Here is a 26,881-nt window from a genome sequence, read left to right on the forward strand (position 1 = left end):
CATTATGCTGTCATTCATGCCTCCAGATCAGATGTGACCTTTGCTGAGGTCATTCTCCAAACTATTCTAAACTCAATTTCTCAGCACCCTCCTCCATAATTGAGATACTGCTCGGGAGTCATCTAACACGGAGCACTTACAGGGACAATAGCTCGAAGAAGGAGACTACTTATATGGACACTGGAGTTCTTGGAGATGTTTTCTCCCTATGGGTGCTCCACTAACGGCCCTTCTTTCTCCTCTGCTTTGGAGTTCTCTTCTTCAGACTGTGTTTAAGAAGGAACTGGAGCAGTAGTGGTTCCACCCTTCCTATATATCCTCGTTCTGGAGTATGAGGGTGTGTATGACAGGGACCCGTGGACTCTGCTGATGAAAAAAATCTCTGATTTGAAGGCTAAAACATGTGAACATCTAATGTGGAGCAACCAGAGGGATAAAACACCTTGAACTCCAGTTACTGTACAAGTACCTGCTCCTTTTTTATCCTGGGCTCTCTCCTCTGTTTCTTTCTTTCATGAGTGTAGTTGTCTTTCTCATCATCCTTTTTCCAGTGTCTGTTATCCTTCTGATTTAATTTGTATTTTTTTACACCCTACCTTCCTCTAAATGTTTCCTTCATCCCTCTAATAGAGTGGCTTGCCATTAAAGGCTAGAGATCTGGGATCAGTGAACCCTGATTTCCAAGTTGGCACACCTGAGCAGGAATCAAGTGATTTCCCCTATAAGATCAAGAGTAAGTTGCAGAGAAAGGGTTGGGGTGTTGCATAGGGAGACTGGGAAGTGAGACTACAGGCAGAAAAGGCACAGGAGTGCATCAATAAGAGGGTAAGCAGATGTACTTTGAGTTTTATTTTAAGTTTACTTTGTGAATAAACTGAGACCCCAAGAAGCAGTGTTGTGAATAGACAAAACAGGTATGTGAAGTTTGTTTGAGGAACCAAGAGGAGAAACTGAGGTAAGAGTCCACTTACAGGTCTGCTCTGGGGCCACTAGGGGGTGTTTGGGAGGATTCTACTCAGTGACAATCTCTCTCTCCCTGCCTGGCTCCAACCCCCTGTCAAATTTCTGCACCTCTCCACTTTGGATCTCCTATCCCTCAGATCTCTTGTCCTCTCCACTCTCCTAGATCAGTGGTTTTCAATCTGTAGTCCGCAGACCCCTGGGGTTCTGCAGACTATGCCTAAGATTTCCTAAGGGGTCCACCCCTCCATTTGAAATTTTTTAGGTGTCTGCAAATGAAAAAAGGTTGAAAATTGCTGTCCTAGATTCTCTTTATCTTTTTTGCTTTTCCCCTGAATGCTCTCTATCTTCTTGGGACTCTCTTTATCTTTTCAGTGGGCTCCTTCCTCTAACCTCGCTCTACACAGATTTCCCATTCTTAGATCTCTTTCCTTTCCCCCACATAACAAGAGGTCTCACCCTCTCACCCCTCCTAGTAGGTTCCTACACATCCTTAGTTTTTTCCCCACCTGGGCTGGCTCCAGGCACCAGTGAAGGAAACAGGTGCCTGGGGCGGCCAATAGAAAGAGGCAGCACTCTGTCCATTATTGGGGCGGCACGTCCGGGTCTTCGGTGGCAATTTCACAGCGGATCCTTCAGTCCCTATCTTCTTCTTTGGCAGCACTTCGGCAGCAGTTCAATCGGGTTTTTCTTTTTCTTTCTTTTCTTTTCTTTTTCTTCACCGCTTGAGGCGGCAAAAAAGCTGGAGCCAGCACTGTTCCCCACACTGCAGTCCCCTTCTTTATTCTGTTTGGAGACTCAACCTCACTGAAATCTCAATAGTGCCCTGCTCCCCTTTGCATCAAATCCTCTGTCCCAGCACCCCCGACCCCCATTGCACAGCAGCTTCTGCCCCTTGTATCCCAGCCTCTAACTCACCCCTTCTGCCACTGACACTTAGTCACTTCCCTGTTCTGCTCCACAGTGCTGCACCATCTCTGTCTTAGTCCTTAACACCCAGCTGCCAACCTATTCTGTCTCCAGCACCTCCTTATTTCCCCCTTGCACCTCTAACTAGTGGCACCCCAGTAACCCAGACTAGATGATCTAATGATCCCTTCTGGCCTTAAACTCTATGAACCCCCATCTTAGCAGCCCCTAAGCACCAGTCACCTCTTCCCCAAAGATCGCTAAGTATTACACACCCTCTACCTCCCATCCCCCTGCTCTGCCCCCAGCCTCCCTTCTGCTTATCCTCTGCTATCACCCAACCTCCCCGCACAGGATCCTCATGGCTGGCCCATTCTCCCCTGCGCCAGCGCCCTGAGCTGCCTTGGGCTGGAGAGGCTGGGCAGGGGCAGAGCGGCAGGAAAAGGGAGTGTCATGGGGCCCCCTGCCTGCTAAGAGGAGGGCTGCAGAGACTTGGCCAGAAGCCCCTGGGGCAGGCACTCCGGGGTGGGGGTCCTTAACTCTGTCTACAGCCTGGGCCTGAGAGACTGGCAAGGTGGGGCGGGACTTGACTGTGGCCTTCCCATCTGCAATCTTGCCTAGCAACAGGGCTCTCCCTTTTTTGATTGGGTGATACTACCCTCGCGCCCCCACCCCCCAAGGAAAGGGCCTGAGGGGAAACCCAAACCACCTAGCGCCTCAGGATGGCATGAGGCAGAGTCCCTCGCGTTCTGATTGGCCGAGGCTGCTCCTGTCCTTGCCCTGATTGGCTATACAAGGGGTGGGCTGGGCGGCCTTCAGCCAGCACAGCCTCGTGCGGTGAAGGCAGGAGGGAGGCTGGGAGGCAGCCGCTTCTCCCCCCCCCCCCCGCCTGGGGTCCCCAGCCTGAGGTAACTGTTCCAGCAATCTCCGCCCTGCCCCCACTCGGAACAACGGCCCCACCCCACAGTGCCCCGTGTGTGTGTGGGGGGGAGGGTTGCTCTCCGCTGGGCAGTGCCCCCCTCCCCCACCTCCCGCCTCTCCAGCAGGCAAACTCGGCGCCGGAGTCAGGTGGTCTGGGGCCTCAGGCACAGCACACGGCCAGGCCCACGGCTCTCCCTGCACAGGGTCCTGGGGCTCTCGCGGGCCCCCTTTCTCCCCAAAGTGGCAGGGGCATGGGGCTCCTTTAGTGAGTACATTGGCGAGGGCAGCTGCGCTGGGCCTGCCGTGCTTTTCTCCTCCTGCTGCTGCTGCTGAAGTGGCTTTGGCAAGGCCCAGCAGAGCACTGGGTCTTGGTGGTTACGCCCCAGTGAGCTGCACAGGGACATTTGCACCCTTCAGAGCTACTCTCTCAGGCTCTCTACAGACTCAGATATATGTCACCGCATCAGAGAGACCTGGGCCACAGGCTCCAACTTAATTTCACAACCACCAGGCTAGAAATTTACTTAAAAACAAAAAGCTCAGCTTCTGATGCAATCCCATGACTCCAGAGCTGAGGCCCTTGACATGGGCCTGTAGTGCCTATGTCTTATTTTGGCCCTGCACAAACTGCTCTTTTAAGAAATCTCTGTATTTTGTGCAGAGATAACTCTGAGAAGAGAGGATTATGTTGGGGGTAAGGGAGAGATGGATTAATTTTCCCTGGGCATTAACACCCTCTCTAAAGAATACTTCCCTCCCCTTGTGTTTGCTACCAAAGATTGCTCCTTTCTTTTCCTAGAGATTAGCAATCCCTTCTTCCTCCTATTGTGGTGATTAACAGACCATTTCACCTCTCCCACCCCCAATTATTTTTCTTCGCCAGGGTTCTCTTCGCTTCCCACTCTCCACCCAAGAATATTCTGCTCACCCTCACTCTGGTATCTCCTTGAAGATGAAATTGTATGCAACCTCACTTTATCTAAAAGCTTGACTTTCTTGATAATCTGTTTAAGGGGGAGTTTTCTCTGTCCAAGCTGTACTTGCAACACTTCAGAAACAAATGTTATAAAAATAGTTCAGGACCTTACTGTTACTGTAACATTATGTTGTGCTTGAATTTAATAATAGTTTGTTAAAATTGCCAATAATTTAATTCCATTGGTATTCTTTATGAGCACACAGTTAAGCTAAAGGACAAGGCTGGGAAAAGAACAAATGGGTATAAACTGGCAGTGAATAAATTTAGGCTGGAAATTAGAAGAACATTTTTAACAATCAGAGGAGTGAGGTTCAGGAACAGTCTTCCAGTAGGAATTGTGGGAGTAAACAATTTAACTAGATTTAGATGGAGCTTCATACATTTATGATTGGGATTATATAAATTGGTTGCCTGCAATAGCAGGAGACTGGACTCTGATTCAGGAGGTCCCTTCTAGTCCTATGCCACTAATTGCAAATAAGGTAAAAATAAAGATGCCTTTGATTACTATAGTTTTTAATGAAAAAATGGGAGCATGTATGTCTGATCATACAACCTTTTTAATATGGGATATTCTGAATGAGAAAAGAATGATAAGTCTTTCTCTATGGGAGAGTTTTACCTCAAGTAAGGCCCCTGTCTTCACTTCACATTGATATAAGATAGGGCCTTAGTCTTAGGTAATTATCACAGTCCTTATCTCAGAAGATATAAAGTTCTTTGAGATGCTGGGATGAAAGGAACCATAGAAATTCAAAGTACTAGTGTTATAGCATGGGTGCTTGGGTGTCTTATGAGGAGTCATACCATTTTTGGGATGATAATGTTCTGACAGTTTTGTTTTATTATTATTATTAATACAAGGTGCTAGATGGCTCAGAAGGTTAGTAATGGGTTATGTTAGAATTTCACCCCTACATCATTAATTTGAATCGGTACAGGTAGGTAGCATCCAGCTGAAATTGTTTGTTAGCCTATAAAAGTTAAATTGCTGATTTCAGTCCAAATTCTAGTTGCAAAATGTATTGACAAATCTGTATACAAGTTAATATATCTCTAGTATTCATGAGCACATATTTATAATTGCACTTAAAAAATCAAGTTCCAATTCCAATCTTTAATACACACAGTACTTATCTAGTAAAATCTCGTATTGCTCAGTTTAATACAGATGACCTACAGGGAAAATATTTATCATAAAACTTCATATAATGTAGAGAGAATCTTTGACTATGGGCACTTTAATGCCAACTATTATTTTATTTTCACAAGATGACCAAGCAATCTGAGTGGTACAAAAAAGCAAAAATAAAATGTGCATTATATTGCTCACTATAACACATCGTGGCCCCAATCATGCGAATACTTATACCCGAGTAGCTTTATGCATGTGAATTGCCACACTGAGTTCAGTGGGACTACTCATATGTAAAGTTGTTTACATTAGTGTTTGCAGTATTGGGACTTATGTTAGTACAATACAACTGTTTTGTATTTCATCTTCCATACAAACTATACATGAAAATGCTTAAGCTAAATAATACAGTTACAGAAAGGGAGTCTGCAAAGCAACTGTGTATGAATTTTTTGTTAAATCTATGGTTTCTCTTGACACCAAAATGGATATAGAAAAAAGATTTATTGGTGCCTTTTATTTTGCAACTTATCTATATAATCATCTCTATTGTTAATATTGTTTTTTTTTTATTTTAACAGGAATCTTCAATACAAAAATGAGACATAATCTGGTCTGTCAGACACCTCGCACTGTCACTGTTCATATAAAGTCAAGTGCATCTAGATCACACCAGCAAAATAAATCTATTAGTCTAAAACGTCCTATTTTTAAAGACAGTCAGGAAAATTGTGAAAAAGATGTGCACAGTAATAAGTCTAAACGTCCAAAAGGTGCATGTCTGGTTATTCAGCGTCAGGAAATGACTGCTTTCTTTAAACTATTTGGTAGGTTAACAATTATACATTTTGGGTAAAATGTGTTGATTGAACACTAAAATACTTTTTATAAGCAACTGTTTTCTCTAAATATAATAACTTGAGTGCTTCTCATGCATACATTAACAGCCATATCTTGCGCTGAAGTGCCTGAATATTATTCCTCAGTTAACTGAGAACACTCCCGTTCCTCCTCCACAACTGTTATATTTCAGTGTATAAATATTTACATTTTAAATAAAAATAACTACAAAAGGGCTGTCAAACTGCTGAAAAATACATTGCATAAAGATAAAACAAAAATCATTTGACCCTTTCTACACATATCATCTCCTTTTTCTCCCTTTCACTGTTTTTTTGTTGCAGATGATGATCTAATTCAAGATTTCCTGTGGATGGACTGCTGCTGTAAAATTGCAGATAAGGTAAATTTGGTATCGTTTTGGTTAATAGGCCACTTTTTGCGCCTTTTACTTTTAATCACTTGATATTGTAATATGAACATAAACCATATTCTGCTTTCTAATGTATTCACACAGCTTCTGGCAAAGTAACATAGGAAACAATTTACACTTTTCTGAGTGTGGGAAATTAATAAAGTATAATCTTGTGGTGATGTCAGAAACAGATTTAAAAGATGCTACGTCCTTTTAGGAAATTTTATATACGAAACAAAAGAATACTAATGTTCTATTTTAATATTTTATGTTTTTCTAACAGTATCTTTTGGCAATGACTTTTGTTTATTTCAAGAGGGCTAGCTTCAGTATAAATGAGCATACCAGACTTAATTTCTTTGTTGCTCTGTAAGTATTCTTTAAATATTTGGTTGAATTATAACATGTTTTTCATTGATTTAGTTTTGTGTTTATTCCATTAATAATTTTGATTTATAAATTAGGATTCTTATGGGGAGAAGTTTCACATCACAACCCTTCCCCATATGAGCAGGCTAGAGAAAAATCCATTAATTTGCCCAGGTTAAAAACGTCTTGAGATCTTTTCTTTGAATAGCGCCCCCAGACTTTGAAGCAGGGACTTGAAATTTGGCAGGGGTGTTGCCTTTGTAATAAGGGAGTGCCTTTTGCCATCCCTGTGAAAATCTGCCCAAATATGACCAAATTATAAGCCTTTAAAAATTGCAGTTCATACTTGTTGTTCAGTAGACACTTCTTTAATGTTAGCAGCTGTAATCTCCAAAAATTCTGCCCTCATGAAGCAAGCTCAAGATTCTCACAGCTCCTAGCTGACAAGACTGCACCTGCACCATCCCCACAGAGCATCTGAGCATGGTGCAGCTACAGAGTCTCAGAACAACTTTCCCTATAATGGCTCCTCCTGGCTTGGGGGCAGGAATGAGCATTGGTCTCTCCTGTGCTCTTACTGTGCCTTTCCCCACCACTGTATCTTTATCACAGTTGGGACCCAGGCAGCATGGAGAAAGATGTCTGAAATGCAGAGGAGACAAACCAGACCTGGGAGAGGGAAAGTAGTAGATTGGGACAAGGAGTCTCATGAGACTGGGATTGAGCGGGGAGAGAAACTGTGACTGAGAGTTGAAGGTGTGAGACGAGGACTGGCTGGGTGGAAGGAGAAAAGAAACTGGGGAAAGGAATCAGGAACAGGTGGAGAGGGAGACTGAGATTAGATGAGGATCCTGGGGAGGAGGGAGAGACTGGTTGAGGAGCTGTAAGGGGGAACTTGGATTGCCAGGGCATGGGGACTGGGGACAAGGAGTTGGGGCTGGATGAGGGACAGCCAGGGCCGCCCAGAGGATTCAGGGGGTCTTGGACAGGGCCAGGTCTTCGGCGGCAATTCAGCGGTGGGTCCCTCTCGGAGGGAAGGACCCGCCGCCAAATTGCTGCTGAAGAATGAAGCAGTGGCGGTAGAGCAGCTTAAGTGCCACCGATCGCGGGTTTGTTTGGTTTTTTTCTGCCACTTGCAGCGCTTGTACTCATCAGGCGGCACTCCGAGGCTTCGGCAGCACTTCAGCGGCGGGTCCTTCACTCGCTCCGAGTCTTCGGCTGCACTGAAGGACCCGCTGCCGAAGACCCGGAGTGAGTGAAGGGCCCGCCGCAGAAGTGCCACCGAAAACCCGGAGCGGCTCGCGGGGCCCCTGTGGGGCCCGGGGCAAATTGCCCCACTTGCCCCCCCCCCCCGGCGGCCTTGGGGACAGCTGGGACTGTCTGGGTAAGGAGACTAGGGTAAGAAGCCTGAGGAGTGGAGACTGGATTGGATAGACAGGGTGAATGGCACTGCAACAAGGATCCAGTGGTGGGGAGGAGATAGACAGGGCAGAAGGGATAAAATTTCAGGGAAAGGGGCAGAACAGTCTGTGCCTGAATCTAGAGCACACTCCCTTCCAGATCCTGGAATGGAACCCATTTTTCCTGTGTCTCTCCATGTCTCTGCTGTCAGCAAATATATGTGAAACCACGTGGCAAAGATGGCAACAGTTACTGGAGCAGGGGGACTCAATTCTGGGTCTCCCACATTAGTGGCTTATCCTCCAGGCTATAGAATCATTCTCACTCTCTCTTTCTGGCCTAATGACTATTTAAAATGTATCCAAAATGGACAGCTTCATCAGAAGAAACTGAATATCAGAATATCCCCAGGCCAGTGGCTAAGACTCTCCTTTGGGAGATGGGAAATTCCTATTTAAATCCTTTCACCTGATCAGGCAGAGGGGAGAATGCAACTCCCATATCCCGAGTGAGTGCTCTAATCCCACTAGGCTGAAAGGAGGTGCTGCCATCTCTGCTGCCTCCTCAGTTTGTATAGGCCCCAACCCAATAGGCATGCTTTGATCACATCTGCCAGATTGGGCCCTGAAGATGAGATAGGCAGAGGAACACTTATCTTTACCTGGTTAGAAGATCTTACGGGGAATTAGGCATTAGATAGGTGTCTGGACACCTAGAATGAAGCAGCAGCGCGCATGCCCAGAGGCAGAAATGTAGGCCCGTAGAGGACTTTTAAAGTGAAAATTTAGATGCTGAGTGAATTTAGGTGCTTATTGTGTTAAGCAGCTGCTGAACCAGGGGTTTTGAGGACCTCACTGGTGCCTAAATTTTTCACTTAAGAACCTAAAGTGGGGAGTTAAGTGCCTTGTTCCTTTTGTGACCCTGGACTTTTGTGTCTGGGCTACTAAACTTTCATGACCTTTTAGCAAGCTGTACTGATAGCTGATTGTGGTGGGTTTGTGGCTCTAGATAGGAAGTAACAATATTTGCCTGTGGTCGGGGGGTGGGAGGCAGGTAGGAGGGACAAACCAAGGAACAAGAAATATTTTCTGAAAGAATGGAGAAATGTGGATGTTAAAAAGTGGGTTCCCCTTAAAAATGGTGTCGTACCTATTGTATGTTTTTATTTATTTTGCTGCTTTATTAATGTTGAATATTTTTTGCTTCCTAGTTTCTAAACAGACTTCGTTTAGGAAGTACAATTTTCACATGTAGACAAGGCCTGTAAGGCCTTAGTTTTGAAGCAGATCTATCACTGACATTTTCTTTAAACTTTTAAACCTCAGACAATGTATTTGTGCCTCATATCCTAAGGAGTCAATCAAAAACTATTCATTTTAATGTGAGGATGCCCTGTTGATTTGGCAAAGAAATGAAACTGGATTATATTTAATGTATGTGTCCATCCAGTGAACTTTAGCACAAAGCCAATTGTTATGACTGTTTCATATATGTTTGTATTAATGGATTGAAGTAAACCAGAAAATTCCTTTCATCCTGGGAGAAGTCTAAAATTTGGTAGCAAATTTCCCCAAACTAGTGGAAGTAAGGAATTATTTTAAGGTGTATAAAGTTAAAATCATGTGATGTGGTGACTCAAAGTTGGAGATCCTTAATATATATTTTTGTAGGTATCTCGCAAATACAGTTGAAGAAGATGATGAAGAGTCAAAGTATGAAATTTTTCCATGGGCTTTGGGAAAAACCTGGCGGAAGCTTTTCCCTAACTTCTTAAAGTTAAGAGACCAACTCTGGGGTAGAATTGACTACAGGGCTATTGTAAGCAGACGTTGCTGTGAAGAGGTAGGCAGGCTTTTCATGCATTCAATACTTGAGCTATTTACACCAGTTGAGGATCTGGTCTGATATATATTATACATTGTCTTTAACAGAAATGTATTGCTAAACCAGGGATTAAGGGGGAAAAAGCAGCTGAAATTTAACGATTTGCCTATTCTGTTTTGAAATGGATTATTTTCCTTTGCATTTAATATGCATTCTTAGGAACTCTGGCCTGGATTTTGGAAGGGACTTAGGCTTGCAACTATGAGCACTGTGGCACCTAACTTCTAGGTGCCTATAAAACCACAGGAATACCACCATAATCCACAAATCCTAAATTAGGTGCCTAGGGTCCCTATATAATGAATGAGAAGAGCTAGGTGCCTTAAATATGATCTATAAAAGCCAGCATATTAGGTAGGGAGCTGCCTTTGTGAGCGGTATGCAAAATGGTGTCATGGAGTTAAGGGGGGCAGGGATAGCTTGGTGGTTTGAGCATTTGCCTGCTAAACCCAGGGTTGTGAGTTCAACCCCCTTGAGGAGGGGGCCATTTAGGGATCTGGGGCAAAAATCCATCAGGGACAGTACTTGGTCCTGCTAGTGAAGGCAGGGGACTGGACTTAATGACCTTTCAAGGTCCTTTCCAGCTCTATGAGATAGGTATATCTCCATATATATTTATATAAGTGCCTAAATCTAGGCCTCAGGGACACACCTATCTCTTCCTAGCAATCCACATATAGGAACATATCTCCTAGAGCCACGTGTCTTAAGTACCTAAATAGTTTTTTGCAGGAATAATTGGAGATACACCAAATCTCCTAGAGCTGGAAGGGACCTTGAAAGGTCATTGAGTCCAGTCCCCTGCCTTCACTAGCAGGACCAATTTTTTGCCCTGATCCCTAAGTGGCCCCCTCAAGGACTGAACTCACAACCCTGGGTTTAGCAGGCCAATGCTCAAACCACTGAGCTATCCCTCCTGTTAGGCACTTGCCTCACTCTACGCAAAACAGCCAGAGGAGAAGGAGATGGTACTGCTCATCTTCTAACATTTATTGCAGTGTTTATAGCATTCACCTGGGCTGTAGGAAACCCAGGTTCAATTCCCCCTTCTGCCAGAAGGGAAGACAGGATTTGAAGAGGGCTCTCCAACCTCTTTTCTCCCACTCTGGCAGAGGGAAGAATTGAACCTGAGTCTCCCACTGGATGCTCTTACCACTGAGATAAATGTTATAAGCCAGGCACAGATTTTGAATGGGACCTGATTTGGTAGGTGGCCTATGAGCACACCTTCTGGATTGGGCCCCTCACATGTTTTAGGGGGATGAATGCATATCTTCCCCAAGCTTGTGAATTGGTCTGGCACTTAGGTGGGAGACAGGTGCCTGGATACCTAGAGTGAGGTAGCAGTGTGCATGCCCAGAGGCAGAAACTTAGGCACCTTGGGAACTTTTACCCTGAAAACTTAGATGCTGAGTGAGTTTAGGCTCCTACAGGGCTTGGTGGGAGTTTTGTGGATTGCAGTAGAGACAAAAACTGGGACTGAAGCCATCGGGTGCCTAAGTCTGGGGTTTCGTGCCTAGCTACCTTTGTGGATCTAGGCCTCTGTTTTTAGGGTAAACTCAATAAAACCCTGTTTCAAACTCCATATCCAAATTTTTAAAAATCTGCCCACATAGCCAGTCCACCTTGCACTTGGAAAGTTTTACATTGTGCCACTGAGCATTCACTACCAAAGTTGCTGCATGAGTTTTTGCTGACCAGAGTCCAAGTGAGCTGTAGCCCACAAAAACTTATGCTGAAATAAATGTGTTAGTCTCTAAGGTGCCACAAGTACTCCTGTTCTTTTTGTGTCTTATACAAATACCCTATTTACTGTTGGTCCTGAATGAAGGAATTTGCAGCAAAGAGGAAACTGTTTATGCAAGTCACCTCATTCAGTTTAGAATTATTTCATTTTTCAAACTACTTAGAAAATTGTCAATTTCAAATTTTTAGATAAAAATCCAATACTTTGGGCGAAATCGTGGCCCAAGTGAACACAACAGCAAAACTCCATTTGACTTCAGTAAGGCCAGGATTTTACCCTTTATTTCTAAAAATTAAAGGTGTTTTAACAACCCCTTAATTGCTTTTGCATTATTTCATCCTATTTTTCAAACCTGAGCTTAACAGAAAAGGAAAAAAGTCACCCTGATAAATACTATTCCTCAGTATTCTCTGGTTGGATTTATTCCTACTGCCAGGAAGGGCCCTGTTATGACATGTGGGATTGAACTGCAGAAAGTAGTGAAATACATTTTCTGTTTGGATTTGGAAAAGATGGGAGCTTATCTATTTCCATTAAATATTGTGAAACTGCACAGTTACAGCCTAGCACAGTGAGAACTGATACCAGATTTAAGATTGATGAAAAATTCCCCAAACAATTTTTTCTGTTAGGAGGTTCCATATTGAAACTATGGCATCATCAATTGTTGGAAAACATGATACAGTTCACACTGGGGGTTTACATTGGATAAGTGGAACGGCACAAGACTTTGTCAAACTGTAAAGTTAAGGGAATTTTAATTAAGTCATCCAGAGCGGTTCAGCCAGCAAAGAGCACTTCTAACTTTCCTACCACTCTAAACCAATGATGTGTATTTCTCAGACACAGATATGCTGGAAACTGAATGTGGCTTTTCTTCCTTGAATCCCTACATCAATTAGAAATTAAAGTGATTATTGCATCACCAAATAATTTTTGCACAGAGGAGGTATTTTGAAACTTGTTCTTTCCACCGTAATGTTCAGTTTCATACAGAGGTACCATCTTCCAGGACAAACATATACTTAAAAATAAAAATAGGTTTCTCTTCATTTCAGTTGTATAGTATTTGCTTATTGTTTTTCTTACACTGGTTCTATACATAATTAAGATTTTTCTAATCTAGGTAATGGCTATTGCTCCATCACATTATATATGGCAGCGAGAACGTTCCATGCATCACAGTGGGGCTGTCAGAAATTACAGCAAAAATGAAGTGCAGTTGCCCCGTGGACCAAGTGCCACACCAGCAGATTGTTCGCTTTGTGGTAAGAAAGGAAGATTTGTAGGACTGGGATTATCATCCTCATCTTCTTCATCCACTGGGACTTTGGAGATCATGGAGCAACATGTATCTCAGGAATTGAAGGACACTTTCCCAGTTGAAAAAATGCTAGTTGATCCTTCTCCTTGCTGTTATTCCCAAGGTACAGTTTAGTATTGTAAGTCGCTTTCATTTATTTAGTTTAGGTATATATTTATTACCTTGGAATCTGCTGTATCTGTATAGCACAGGGGATCTCAAACTGGGGGTTGGGACCCCTCAGGGGGTCATGAGATTATTACATGGGGGCAGGAGGTCGCGAGCTGTCAGCCTCAACCCCAAACCCCGCTTTGCCTCCTGCATTGTAATGGTGTTAAATATATTAAAAAATGTTTTTAATTTAGAAGGGGGGGGGTTGCACTTAGAGGCTTTCTATGTGAAAGGGGTCACCAGTACAAAAGTTTGAGAACCACTTGTCTAGCACCCCTAATAGATCAGCATTTCTAAAGCACACACCTCTGCTGCAGGACTGAGCTCTGCTTTTCCCTTGCTCTGTATGTAAGAGGTCTCTCACTTAACCAAAAGCTTGACATAAAGTGAGAAACAAGCCACTTCCTATTCCACTTGCATGTTAGTTTTGGAAAGAATGAATGTAGTGCTTGTGAAAGGAGACTAGAATCTCCATTGCTTTATTTATCTACAGAATTGGGATAGCACAAATAGCAGCAATAAAAGCTCTTTTAGCTGCCCTGCCAAGGTTGCTTATCTCTAACCTGGAGAAACACTGGCAGAGCAGTGTGGTGAAGCTTTTCTAGTAATAAGACCACAGTGTAGTCTTCATGCCTATTAAATCCTTGGACACTCTACTAAGACTCAGATTTATGGGAATGGGGGCCATATAGGCACCTAGACAGAGACTACCAACAAATGTGCTAATTAATGCCAAGCATGTTTTAGTTTTAAATTGTGAACATTTATTAAATCAATTTTCTTGACTTCCAAGGATTTCGCAGTGTTGTGCAGACAGTTAACAATCCCATTTGTAACCAGAACTCTATCCAGATTGTGTACTATTCTTGGTAAAATAAATGTGTTTTGAGTAAACCCTTAGGAGGCAAGTCTTAGATGTTTCAGTATCAGAATGCGCATCTGTTTGTTTGAACAGCTAATGTTTTATCTTAAGGCATCTTTTGCAGAAGTATTCTGAGTTCCTTCCATTGTTTTTTTACATACCTGTAGAATCATAGGGTTGGAAGGGACCTCGGGAGGTCATCTAGACCAGGGATAGGCAACCTGTGGCACGCGTGCCGAAGGCAACATGCGAGCTGATTTTCAGTGGCACTCATACTACCTGGGTCCTGGCCACCAGTCTGGGAGGCTCGGCCTTTTAATTTAATTTTAAATGAATTTTCTTAAAACATTTTAAAAACCTTATTTACTTTACATACAACAAGAGTTTAGTTATATATTATAGACTTATAGAAAGAGACTTTCTAAAAATGTTAAAATGCATTACTGGCACGCAAGACCTTAAATTAGAGTGAATAAATGAAGACTTGGCACACCACTTCCGAAAAGTTGCTGACCCCTGATCTAGTCCAACTCCCTGCTCAAAGCAGGACCAATCCCCAGACAGATTTTTACCCCAGTTCCCTAAGTGGCCCCCTCACAACCCTGAGTTTAGGAGGCCAATGCTCAAATCACTGAGCTATCCCTCCCCCCACAGTATGTTTTGTTTCACCAAACTATTCTGAAGTCTTGTTAGATGACAGTTACTATCACAATAACAGACTATTTTTATGATTTTTATTGTAAATTACCCTTTCTTGTTAGTACTAAAGATGTTCTAGGTCTGTTGAAATTATCCTTGTCTCCTTAACTGTTCTCAATTCTGACTCTTCTGGGGAATTGACAAATCCTGTTAACTTTTATTCATAGCTACGCACTGACTTCAGCGGACTGTTGATGAATATATACTACTATGAGCAAGAAGTTGTCCACTATTAATTTCTCAAATTAATTCTGAAAATTCCTTTCTAACATTTCCTGTTAGATGCAATAATAAGAATAAATTATGCTTATCTGAGTTTTAAGATTAGTGTTGTGAGCAACACAAGTTCAGGGTTTAAAAAAAAGAGTGCAGCCCTCTATCATATATATTCTGAACTTGATTATTCATGAAATCAATTGTTGTTTTTTTCTAACCCACCTCCCACCCTGAAAATCTTGGTTAGCTTTTATTGTATCTGAGAAGTCTCCACCATATAAAGGAGGTATTTGTTCATTTTTAAATTAAGTATTAAGACTGGATCATGCTTCAGATGATTATCTTTTGGTAGATTCATTTTATAAAAATGTATAGTTCATTTACTTCATGCCTTTGATAGCACTTTGTATATAGTCAGGTTCACAGTGTCCCTGGAACAAGTCCTTTTGTTCTGCTTGTGTGGGTTTTCCACAGAGCTTCAGATGAGAAGAACATTTTAAAAGATAGAATAATTTATTTATAGACTCACAACTGACAGAAGAACTCAGAGAAAGGTGGTAATACTTGAAACTATTTCTAATGTATTTTAAGTGGTCGAGACCAGGTGGATGGTTTCCCTTTCAATCTCAGAATACCCCATAGGGTAGAGAAGTTTTAGCATATCCATTTTAAATAGGGAGAAACTCAGGCACAGATTTTTCCAAAACTACATAAGACGTGCGTTACAGGGATGGGATTAAAACTAAAACTCCTGACTCTTCAGTCCTATGCTTTGTCCACAGTACCATTCCTCCTCTTCTCCCTCTAACAAATAGTAGACATGCTTTTTGTAATGATGTTGAAAATGATCTGACCACTATCAGCCAAACAATCTTCAGCCCTGATTGACAGAGGTATAGCAAGAAAAATCTTGTCAATAACTGGTCTTTTTCTTTGTGTAAACAGTGCCTTGTAGTAAATAAGTATATATAATAGGACCAAAATTCCGTGAATTGCATTTCCTATTGATTCGATGTAGAATTATGCAAACATATTTTGCTCCTAACAAAGGTGATCAGTATTGATTGGTACATAACAATGCAAACAGGAATTGCATCTGTAGCAGAATGCAGAGTTTGGTCTATTGTACTCTTACCTTATGTAAACAAATTCATTGTTTTTCTTTCTTTTTATTTTCTGGTAGATTGCAACAGACTATTCACCAAAGAGAGAAAGATTAGCTGCATGAATCAAGACAAATCCATGGACTGGTTTACAGGAAATGAAGAATGAAATGTTTGACCAGAGTTATTAGATATAGCTCAGAATACCAAACTCATTGCAAGATTAATTATAAAATGTTTGTTTCTAACAGTATTGCATAGCTGTACCATAGTTCACTATTTCATTAGCGTCCCTTCTTTAGATTGTACATGGAATATAAAAATGTACATTCAATATAAATCAAAGTAGTAATTTTAAAAAATTCACAAGTCTACAAAATTAAACAGCCATTTACAACATTTAATTTTATTCTGGCAAAGTACAGTACTCAAATTAGCAGCTGCCATCTGGAGCAGTGTCTGGATATGCCACTTTATATTTCCTCAGCTTGATGAGAAATGCTAGTTGGAGGGAAAAAAAATATTATTGCCACAGGAACCTTAGTGTGCATTTAATAGATAACTACTATAAGTTATATCAATTCATTATGTCAATGATAAAATACTAGTTTAGAAAGAGCGAATGTTTGCAAAATACACAATACTATTTAACAAATCTTAAGATTATAAAAACATTTCCCAAACATTTCTTACCTGTGTGACCAGTTTGCCAAGGGTAAGGTCTAGCAATGTAAGGCAGTGAACCATATGGTTCGACATAATCAGAAAGTGATTCTGCTGAATTAAAATAAAAAAATATTTATTTCCTGGCAGGTAAAAAGAGTATTTTATGTCTAAATACTAGTCTCTAACATCTTGCCTTTCTCTCTTTTGTTAATCCACTCCTATCAGGCTGCTCTGCAGCCATCCATCGGTATAGACAGCCTCTTTTGCTATATTCACAAACCTATAGCTAGAATAAGCTGTACTGTCTGAATTTGCCAGAGCTGCAGCTTGCAGACAAAGCATCCTGTTTTTGGTTAATGTCTGCCACATGCAGTCCCAAAAACACACCATAATCATAATGGATCATAAAGCAGCAACAGTATATGGGTGCTACCCTAAGACAACAGTTCCTGAATTCAAGTTTAAAAAGTTTCACTCAGTAGCATGATTGAGCTGCCAATTAGAATTTATTTATTTAATTTGCAACTGGATTTATTAAAAGGCCATTTCATTTACATTTATATTTACCATTAATATAGCTGCCAATCAAAATTTAGGAAAGGACTTCCCAAAAAATATTGATTGTAGCCAGAAAAAGTTCATTTTAGGAAAGGACTTGGGTGCTAAACCTGTTCTCCACAACCTAGACTTTCAGCTTCACTACTCCTAGTACTTTTCACAGGAAGTAGTACAAGAGCTAGGGGTGAGTAGATCAGGAGGTGTCTGAAAAACAGAAAATGGTATTTTACGTGATTACATTTTTAGCTCTCAAAAAAACCCTCATCCTCAATTTTTTATGATAAAAGTAACAAAAAAGCATTTGTTTATATTTCATGGTTAGAGACCCAGATCTGCAGCTTTCAGACTACAGAAAAAAGTTATACTTCAAGCCAACCACACCAACAACAAGTCTCTGTCTGGTAAGCATAGGCTAATACTTTTGCATCATGCAACAGCAATGCTTTTGGAAAGGAGTTAGAAAACCAGCAGATGCCAGTATGGACCAATGGAGCTTGCATACATCACAAGCTGATAACTTTGGCTCATAGATGTGGAGGATATATGTACATCTGAAGTGATGTAAGCAGATTATTTGGGAGAGGAAGTGTGTGTGAAATAGTGGCAGACTTCTCTGAATTACATCTTGTTCAAAACAGCTGTGGTGAGGGAGAATCTCTCTTCAAAAGGGGGGAAAATTTACATTAGCCTCCTAGTCCAGTGTTTCCCAAACTTGGGACACCACTTGTGTAAGGAAAGCCCCTGGCAGGCCGGGCCGGTTTGTTTACCTGCCGCGTCCGCAAGTCCGGCCGATTGCGGCTCCCACTGGCTGCGGTTCGCCGCTTCAGGCCAATAGGAGCTGCTGGAAGCGGCGCGGGCCGAGGGATGTGCTAGCCACCGCTTCCAACAGCTCCCATTGGCCTGGAGCGGCGAACTGCAGCCAGTGGGAGCCGCAATCGGCCGGACTGCAGACGCGGCAGGTAAACAAACCAGCCCGGCCCGCCATGGACTTTCACTACACAAGCGGTGACTCCAGTTTGAGAAACGCTGTCCTAATCCAATTTATATCTAATTCAGGGTAGCTCCTTACCAACATCGTCACTTTCTCCAACTACTGATTGATCCCGAATAGGAAGCTCTTCACCTTCTTTTGGCTGAAGTTCCTCATCTACAATTTGTTTAGGTTCCACTCTTGAGGCTAACCTACCATCCTTCTGCTTAGCAGGGTGTACCAACCAATCTTTGTGAGTCACCTCAATGATCCTTTCACATGAAAGAGAGAGATGGCAGGTCCGTATTCCTTCCAACAGATCGATAACCTGTGTGATACTTTCAGAGACATGGAAGAGATATGGTGTTACATTTTTATTTTTTGAGATCCTTTTACACAACTGCTAGTCCTGGACCTGTGCACTGCACTGTGCCCTTCACGTCTTGGTGAACACAAAGCCATCAATTTTAGTTTAAGCCAACAACAAATCTGAATACTGCACAGAAGAACACTGGCAATTATCCTGTAGACATTATTCAGGTAAAACTCCCCCTAACCCCAATGGGAATTTTGCCTAAGTAAGGACTGCAGGACTTATACTGAGTGCAGCTCAAAGTATTACAGGAACAACAAATGTAGAAAACTGTTACAAAAAATAAACATTTTGTATTAAAAATCTATTATGCATAAAGACATGCTTAACAAAACTACAGTTATCTGATGTCTGAATCAAACGAGTTTATAAATGCCAGGTTTTAATACTTACTTTGCTAGGTATACAGCACATACACCCCCCTGCTTAAGATTTGGATACACAACAGGCAAAGCAATCTGAGGGTTAAGCATATCCAAAGCTACCTATAGAAGAGCAAGATAATTATTAACCAGACTGAATAGACATAAATCAGTTTCTCCAAGTCAACAAAAGCAGAAAACAATGAGTTTGTTTTATGGAAAATTAATGCATAGATCTACAATATAGATTTGCAAAAAAATAATATTCCAGTCTTTGAACAGATTATGCAGGCCTAAGATCCATGTGTTTTTCTTAGACCTCTCAGTGTTACGGCATTCCAAATGAAAAGTTGATGAGATCTGGTAGTTTTTACTAAATGAACAATTCATATTTAAACAACATACAATAGTCTTGGGTTAATGTCATACTGTCCAGCAACTAAATTGTATCATGCTGGCAAAATAAAAAAACCTAATGCCTGAAACAGATTGCATGTAATTGATTTTTGCATATCTGCTTTAAAAAAAGTTAAGACATTTTCAAACTATATTTTGCAATGAAATAATCACATCATACTATTAAATATTAAAATTCAGATGTTTAACGCATGAGACTTCTATCTCAGCAAACTCTGACAACTGTTTTTCAAGAAACTATTTAAACTGCAAACAAAGAACGGAGTATGTAAGAATACCTGTTTTGTGGAATAATAAACTGTTATATCCAAGATTCTGAGTCAGTGATTATATTTTTAGGTTGCTGGCCATTTTGTATCTGTGCACATAAACTCGTCAACTAAATTTCATTTATTTGTTTAATCTAAAGATTTATGTTGATCCAATAAGACTGAAAATAATACATTTCTGCATTAACTAGCTTCCCACTGTTTGTTGGAACAATATGGGTTCAAACAATTCTTGTAAAACATCAATTTAAAAGAAAAAGGATATAAAAAACAAAAGTGTATTTTGTTTACATATTTTGCATGAAATGTTATTAAAAGTTACAGCATGAAGACAGAGGAATTGACAATACCCTTCATTACTTCAGTTTAGACATTCTATTCAGGAGCACAGGTGATATAAAAGGTTTTTTTGTTTTGTTTTTTTAAATAACACAGTTATAGTACAAATAAGTCTGCAATTTATATACAAAGTATGTGCCTAGTTCAGGAGTGGAAAAATCTGTTTCCCTTCACAACTGTACTATTGCAAATGGAGACGGACAAAGTATGCTTTTCCCTATAAGACAGAAAGGAGTAAATGTATGGACATATCAGTGTTTCTTTTGAGGATGATGCACCATCAGACCTTCAAAGACACTTGCTGACAATGGGAGATGGGATTTGTCCATCCCCGCTAACAGAGGCTTGGTTGTTTCTTTATAGTTTATGCTTAGGCTAAAGGTGGGAAACCCACAATGGAGAGGATAAGAAAATTGCTTTTCATTTAATCAGAAAAAAAAAAAATCAGATGCCAATCTCTTTAAGGTAGGGAGTTTTCTACTAAAGACTTACTGCATCAAATGTTATAGATTTCATATCCTCAGCAGCTGTTAAAATATCTTTATTAATGAAATCCACGTTATCTGGCCACTCTTCTGCATGTCCTATTTCCCATGCATCACGCCAGCGCCTGTAATTCTTCTTGGCTACCGCATGGTGATCTTTTCTGATTTCATAACTTATAACACGTCCTCGAGGCCCAACTTAAAGCAAATGAAAAACACTAAATTTACTATTTTTTTTCCTGATTCAAGTTAACAGGTTAAAAACATCCAAGTAAATAACAGAACAGGTTAGTCTAAATTGTCTCCCCTTTCTCACCCTAACAAGTTATTATATAAAAGATAATCAACTACAATTTATTTTTGTTCAAATTTAAATGATCCTGTGCAGGTAAAAAATGCCAGATTAACATCTTGGAGGCCGAAATTTGTCTAACCTATGGATAGATACAGCAGAGGCTGGCAGAACCATTTTTCTCAACCCTCACCTGGAGAGAGCACCTCTAGCAATAAGAGAAGAATTCAGTATCTATGGTCCTTTCAGTCTCTGATCTCTCTGCTAATGCTGCCAACAACGGTGTGGGCTTGTCTACACTGCTGCAATAAAGTTATGCGCTGTACCTCTCCAGGGCAGATGCTGCAGGCACAAACTAAAAGGTTTCCAATGCACATTAATTTAGTCCTCTTCAGATAGGATTACATTAATGAGAACTAGGAACCTTTTAGTTTATGCCCGCAGCATCCACATGCGGGAGTTACAGTGCAGCAACTGCAGGGCATAGCTTCAGTTATGCCTAACATTGGGATGAGATTAAAGCAGTGGCCAAAGCGAGACTACAATGAAACCCAATATACTTATTTTCACTTGTGACCCACATCAGAGTGCAGGTCTCCAGAAGTGAAACAGCAGCCTCAGCCAGACACCCTGTCCTTCAGTTAACTCGCTCTGTAGCAGATACAGGAGTTTGGGAAAGATAAACACGGACACACATTCATTTTTAGTGCCTAAATCTGAGTTGGTTTTACATTTACAGTAACAGAAGGCTCACTTGCTGAAATTCACCTCTGTGCAGAGGGCCAACACAAGGTGTCTATGGCCCACTTAAGCTTTGTGCCAACATTACACAACTCTGATCCCCTTCTCTCCCCATTCCCTTGAACAGCTCTGACATCCCTTTTTCCATAGGAGCAGCAGCAATTGTGGGGGAAGGGGAGCCTGTGGTGCCCCTTTTCTACTATTGGAAGCAGCACAGGGGAGGTGGGGAGTTCTGGGTTTCTTCTCCAAGTGAGGGAAGGGGAGCGAAGGAGCTCCTTCTCCCAGCCTGGTGGAGCAGCCATAGAGAAGAATTGGGGAGGAACGTGAGGATAGTTGTAGAGAAGGGGCGAAGGAATCAAAGGTTCCACTTTCTGGCCATTACCAGGTATGTCACTGGATGGGAAGGTGCCCAATGTTCCCCCCCTTATGGTTCTGTTCTGTCAGTACATGAGTTCCTAGAGAGCAAAGACCACTTTGAGGATGATTCGTTATTCATTGAGGAATTGTAGAAAAAAAACCTACATGCCCCTGGTAAATTTTGAGGACAGAAGGCTGTGAGGAATGCATACAGAAGTGGGAGAAGAATGGCGGTCTAGAGTCCCTACCTCAAATTTGGATTTAGTGTATAGGGAAGGGGTTCTACACCCCATGGTGAATGAGAACACCCCATGGTGGAGGTGATACAGCCTGAAACCATGGGTGCTTATTGCTCCATTCCTCTCAAAGCGTGTTTTCATCCTGCTCTCCTTGTCTGTCAGTTCTTGTGGGCCTATGTCAAGCTTGCTGGTTCTCAGCAGTGTAAGTGCCAAGCACTCCTGTTCTCAGCTCCCCAATACAGTCTCTGCATTGTATACTGGGCCGTGCACTGACTAGGTCTCACCCTGATCTCAGCAGCGAGTTTCTGTGCCACACATACCTGTTCTCAGTGCCTGGTACAGACTTGGTTTATCATTCCTAATGCAGGACACTTCATCAAGCTTATCCCAGAAAATAAAGTATCTGATGTGGCTGGGACTCTGCAAATGGCATCAGAGCCAGCACAAAGGTGGCAACTAGTTCCTCCCATATCATCCTGGCCCCAGCACTGCCATTTCAGCTTCATATTCCCACCCTGTGCCACATAGTTTGGTAAACCTAATCCCCACTGTAGATGCAGCTAGGTTGATGGAAGAATTCTTCCATCGGCCTAGCTAGTGCCTCTCAAAGAGGTAGATTAACTATATCAATGAAAAAACCCCTTCCCATCAATGTAGGAAGCATTTATACTACAGCACTGTAGTGCATGGTGTCAAGTATCAGGGGGTAGCTGTGTTAGTCTGTATTCACAAAAACAACAAGGAGTTCAATGGCACTTTAAATTAAATTTAAGGTGCCACTGGACTCTGTGTTGTTACTGTAGTGTAGACATGGCATGAGCAAGTCTCAACCTTAACAGCAGAGCTGCTCCTCCACTATGATCACGACTTCAGCGATGCAGTCTACTTTTCTACACACAAACAGGCGTGAGGAAAGAGTAACCCATGAATAGCAAGAAAGAGGCTAGAAAGGCAATACAAGAATACCAATGATAAAAATATGGAGTGAAATTCAACCCCATACAGAGCATCAGCACAAGGTCTGTACACCTTACGACATCAAAATGCAGCCTAAATGGCTTACAGGCTACGTGCTGGCCCTCTGCACAGTGCTAAATTTCTCCCTATGTAAACAGCATACATAAATCTGAAAAGTCACAGCAAATCCTGAAAGTGGGCATAGAGAGGGACTTCAAGTTTTTTTGATTAATGGAAAAGTAGCACTTGTTATACTAATATTTCTGTGTTGCTTCTGAAATAAACTCCTATATTTGCTAAATCTAGGGTCTTTTACCTGCTCTTGATAGAAACAAGCTCATCCCACCAGACCCAGTACCAGTTTCCACCACAGTGTCTCCTTGGTTGATATCCATCATCATCAGCATTGCATTAATATCCTAAGGGTTAAAAGAGAAATAAAATACCAATACTTTTATACTGTATATTCAAACAGTAATATGTTAGAATACTGCTTAAAGCGGCAGCCTGATTTTCAGCAGTGCTGAGTACTCTGAGGTTCCACAGAAATCAATAGGAGCTGTGGGTATGCTACACCTCTGAAAATCAATATGCTATTGCATAAGCCACCTGAAGCTCCTGCAGCTATTCAGATCAACAAAGCAAATGTTAATAGAAAGAATTAATTTACTAGTACAGGAATGATAGGACTCCTTAATATAGTAAAACGCAAATTATGGTTGTAATGTAAAAGCTAAAATATCCCACTGTAAAACACGGACTGTTTAGTAGGAAGGAAGCTGTCTAAAAGTAAATTGTATTGCTGTTTCCCTAAACTGAAAATGCTTGGATATGCAAATTAACAACAAAAGACTCTGAGACTGCATCTCTAAAAAGGTTTTAAATTAGGACTACCCAAACTTTTATATGTGAAGGGCTGTTTAATAGAAATCCAAAGCATCTCCAGAGCCTGGAGATTGGAACTGTACATCTAATCAAAGTTCCTGGTTTGAGCATTGGTCTGCTAAACCAGGGGTCCCCAACCTTTTTAGGTCCAGGGACCGGTTTCGTTTGCCGGACCCTCCGCAGGCGTGCCTGCGGGAGGTCCAGCTGAGCCGCGGGATGAGCGCTCCCTCCGCAGTCGTGCCTGCGGGAGGTCCGCTGCTCCCGGGGCTCAGCTGGAGCTTCCGCAGGCGTGCCTGCGGAAGCTCCACTGGGTCGGTTCGCGGCCCGGTTTCTAAGAGGCCGCGGACCGGGGGTTGGGGACCCCTGTGCTAAACCCAGGGTTGTGAGTTCAATCCTTGAGGGGGCCATGTAGTACTCTGGGGCAAAATACTGTCTGGGGATTGGTCCTGCTTTGAGCAGTGGGTTGGCCTAGATGACCTCCTGAGGTCCCTTACAACCCTGATATTCTATGATTCCCTAAACCCATGAGTCATCAGACCCTTCACCACCCTAACCCAATCTTGTAGCTGGGTGACCTGGGGTGGTCCTGCCTTTTTAAAACCAATAATCATCACCAGCTGCTGTTTAAACCGGTTTTTAAGTTAAAATTGATCAGTTGTGGAAACATCCATTACAACAACTGACAACCCATGCAATGCGGCCTTACCTTTGGATATGAAATAGTAGGTCCTCTCTTCATCAAAAGCACAAAATCTTCTAAGGCTGGTCTCCTTATCAGGAACTGAAACCCACTAGAAGTCCTAAACCTTTGGCCCGGTAGCTTGCCTATTATCTCCAGGTGGCTAATAACTCCCCAACTGCTATTCAATTTCCCGACAGTTGTCAGGTTACGCATATGTTTAAACTCCGTGTAGGTTTTTCTGCGAAACTCTGCTAAAATCAAGTCCCCGGCTTGGAAAGGCACATCTTTAGCCGATGTGTTATGGGTGTCAACAGGCGTCTTGTCTTCATCCCTCTGCAGCTGTGCGGGGGGAGACCTACCGGCAGCAGGCAGCTGGAGGAGGTGAGAGTCGCTGTTTTCACTGCTGTCCTCCTGCCTTGTTCCCCCCTGGTCTGCGCGCCGTATGGCCCTGAGCTCTTCCGAGAGCAACTCCTCGGGTATCAGCCGGCTCACCCTTTCCAGAGGCGACAGGGCCCTTTCCCAGGCTCGCCTCCTCCGGCTCCTCAGCAGCTGACCCGGGTCCGCCTGCGATGCAGCCGCCGGGGCGGAGTCGGCTACAGGCGATGCAGCGGCAGTGACCTGCTCTTCCGACTCGGCCCCAGCTCCATCCCGGGGCGAGCCGGAACACAGTGCTCGGAGCGCCCGGAGGCGCTGGGCGGAAGGCAGGGGAGGCGCACCCTGCTCCCGGGTGCGCGGGGCCCCTAAGCGATCGCCAGCCTCAAACACTCCCCTGCCCGGCAGCGCCCGGCACCAGCTCGCCCGCCTCCTGAGCGGCACTAACCCGGGCTTCCCCGGGCCCTCTCGCGCGGGCAGCGCCCGCCTCTCCCTGCCCAGCGCTTGCAGGCTCAGCCGCCGCCTGGCACACTGCAGCATGGCAGCGCCGGCCGGGGGCGCTGCACGCAAAGCTGCCGGGGCCGGGAGAGCCCGGGCGCCGCTTGCCGGTCTAGCCTGTGCTGCTGGCTGGGCCCCCCGGGCTGGACTAAGGACTTGCTCACGCGCAGGCGGACTCGCCTTTGCCTTCCCCCTGCAGGAACCACGAGGGCCAACACAGCGACACGCATCTCTGTAGTAAAGCTGCGACCGTCCGGATCCACGTGTTTGCCCACATGGCCCAGGCAGCGCCGATCAGACTTTGCATCTGAAGAAGTGGGTATTCACCCACGAAAGCTCATGCTGCAAAACGTCTGTTAGTCTATAAGGTGCCACAGGATTCTTTGCTGCTTCTACAGAACCAGACTAACACGGCTACCCCTCTGATACCGATCAGATTGGCGTCCAGCAGCTGCTGTTCCCTTCACAAACAGCCTTATGTTCCTTCGACCCCCTCACCCTAATAGCGTGAGAGTTTGAAAATGACCCATGAAAACCCTTCATCGTGTAGGGGGAAAGATTTTTAAACTGCTTTCGGTTGAATACAGACTGCGAAGATGGTTCCTTCCAAGTAAGAACAAGGGGGCGACAAGGAGCGGATCACCGATTACCTGTTCTGTTCATTCCCTATGGGGTACCTGGCCTTGGCCGCTGTCTGGAGACAGGATCCTAGGCTAGCTGGAGCTTTGGTCTGACCCAGTATATCCGTTCTTAAATAAGCGAAATTTGGAAGGATTTGAAATACAATCCCATAAACATTCCCATCTATAAAAAGGAAGAATTTACTCTAAAAATCTGTCCTGAAGATTACAAACATTAATCAAAATCCAGTTAAAGTATTTTGAACAAAAAAAATTGCTATAAGAATGCTAAGATTATTATTTATTATACCCTCTTAGAGTTGTTGCCACACACCTTCCCCCCACCCCCAAAACAAGAAAACAAAAAAACATACCTTGGAAGTAACAACTAATCTGAATGAATATAGTTTAAATCTGGCTTCTTGTTCAGCTAGACAAAAACACGGCATAACATTTCGATTTAAATGAATCATACTATAATTTAAGTTTATTTGAGCAAAACAATTGGGCACAAAAGACAAAACATAGGTAAGGCAGATATGCTGCTGCAATTTAATGTTTTTCAAAAACAAATACAATCAAAAGAAAATTACAATATGCTGAATAGAACTTTGTTAGAAGCGTGTCTAGAGGCTTGTTTTCATTTACAATGCAAAATGGTGGAGAAGGAACAACTGCAAAATCACTAGGCCGGAGGTCAGGGATTGACTACGTTTTCTGAAGATTTAAGGTTTTTGTCTATGTTGCAACATGGTCTGAGCAATTTCTTTGCATCTTTATTTTTCCAAATGAATTATAAGGCCCCCATTTGCAATGAGCTCAGTGTGGATGGACCCTGGGACCACAGGTTGCTCACTGCAGGACTAGAGCCTAAAAGAGGAAAGA

At 42.8% G+C, this 26,881-nt stretch overlaps 2 protein-coding genes across 5 annotated transcripts; one reads left to right on the plus strand and one right to left on the minus strand.

Annotated features, from left to right (window-relative positions):
• Window positions 1-664: 664 nt before the first annotated feature.
• SPDYA (speedy/RINGO cell cycle regulator family member A) lies at window positions 665-16,156 on the plus strand. 4 transcript variants are annotated; one of them, XM_045011120.1, is made up of 7 exons: window positions 665-825; window positions 5,486-5,731; window positions 6,089-6,147; window positions 6,443-6,528; window positions 9,600-9,771; window positions 12,687-12,987; window positions 15,995-16,156. In XM_045011120.1, the coding sequence occupies exons 2-7, from the start codon at window positions 5,503-5,505 to the stop codon at window positions 16,081-16,083; spliced, it is 936 nt and encodes a 311-aa protein (XP_044867055.1). In that variant the 5' UTR covers window positions 665-825; window positions 5,486-5,502; the 3' UTR covers window positions 16,084-16,156. The 4 variants fall into 4 exon arrangements, with proteins under 4 accessions (XP_044867055.1, XP_044867057.1, XP_044867056.1 ...); XM_045011122.1 differs by lacking the exon at window positions 665-825 and adding an exon at window positions 2,409-2,443; XM_045011121.1 differs by lacking the exon at window positions 665-825 and adding an exon at window positions 2,941-3,055.
• A 137-nt stretch (window positions 16,157-16,293) lies between these two features.
• TRMT61B (tRNA methyltransferase 61B) lies at window positions 16,294-25,548 on the minus strand. Its single transcript, XM_045011119.1, has 7 exons — window positions 24,531-25,548; window positions 23,256-23,358; window positions 20,361-20,551; window positions 18,875-18,966; window positions 18,208-18,446; window positions 16,608-16,691; window positions 16,294-16,415 (listed from the first exon to the last, which is right to left on the minus strand). The coding sequence occupies exons 1-7, from the start codon at window positions 25,416-25,418 to the stop codon at window positions 16,348-16,350; spliced, it is 1,665 nt and encodes a 554-aa protein (XP_044867054.1). The 5' UTR covers window positions 25,419-25,548; the 3' UTR covers window positions 16,294-16,347.
• Between the last annotated feature and the right edge of the window lie 1,333 nt (window positions 25,549-26,881).

The sequence above is a fragment of the Mauremys mutica genome, chromosome 3 (assembly GCF_020497125.1).
Source record: "Mauremys mutica isolate MM-2020 ecotype Southern chromosome 3, ASM2049712v1, whole genome shotgun sequence".
NCBI classification, from domain to species: domain Eukaryota; kingdom Metazoa; phylum Chordata; order Testudines; family Geoemydidae; genus Mauremys; species Mauremys mutica.

Coding starts and splice junctions, on each gene's coding strand:
- SPDYA (XM_045011120.1), top strand. CDS start 5,503: ATGAGACATAATCTGGTCTGTCAGACACCTCGCACTGTCACTGTTCAT. Junction 6,148..6,442: donor GCTGTAAAATTGCAGATAAG/GTAAATTTGGTA, acceptor TTTTTCTAACAG/TATCTTTTGGCAATGACTTT. Junction 12,988..15,994: donor TCCTTGCTGTTATTCCCAAG/GTACAGTTTAGT, acceptor ATTTTCTGGTAG/ATTGCAACAGACTATTCACC.
- TRMT61B (XM_045011119.1), bottom strand. CDS start 25,418: ATGCTGCAGTGTGCCAGGCGGCGGCTGAGCCTGCAAGCGCTGGGCAGG. Junction 23,359..24,530: donor CTACTATTTCATATCCAAAG/GTAAGGCCGCAT, acceptor TTTAACCCTTAG/GATATTAATGCAATGCTGAT. Junction 18,967..20,360: donor AATCTATAACATTTGATGCA/GTAAGTCTTTAG, acceptor GCTCTTCTATAG/GTAGCTTTGGATATGCTTAA.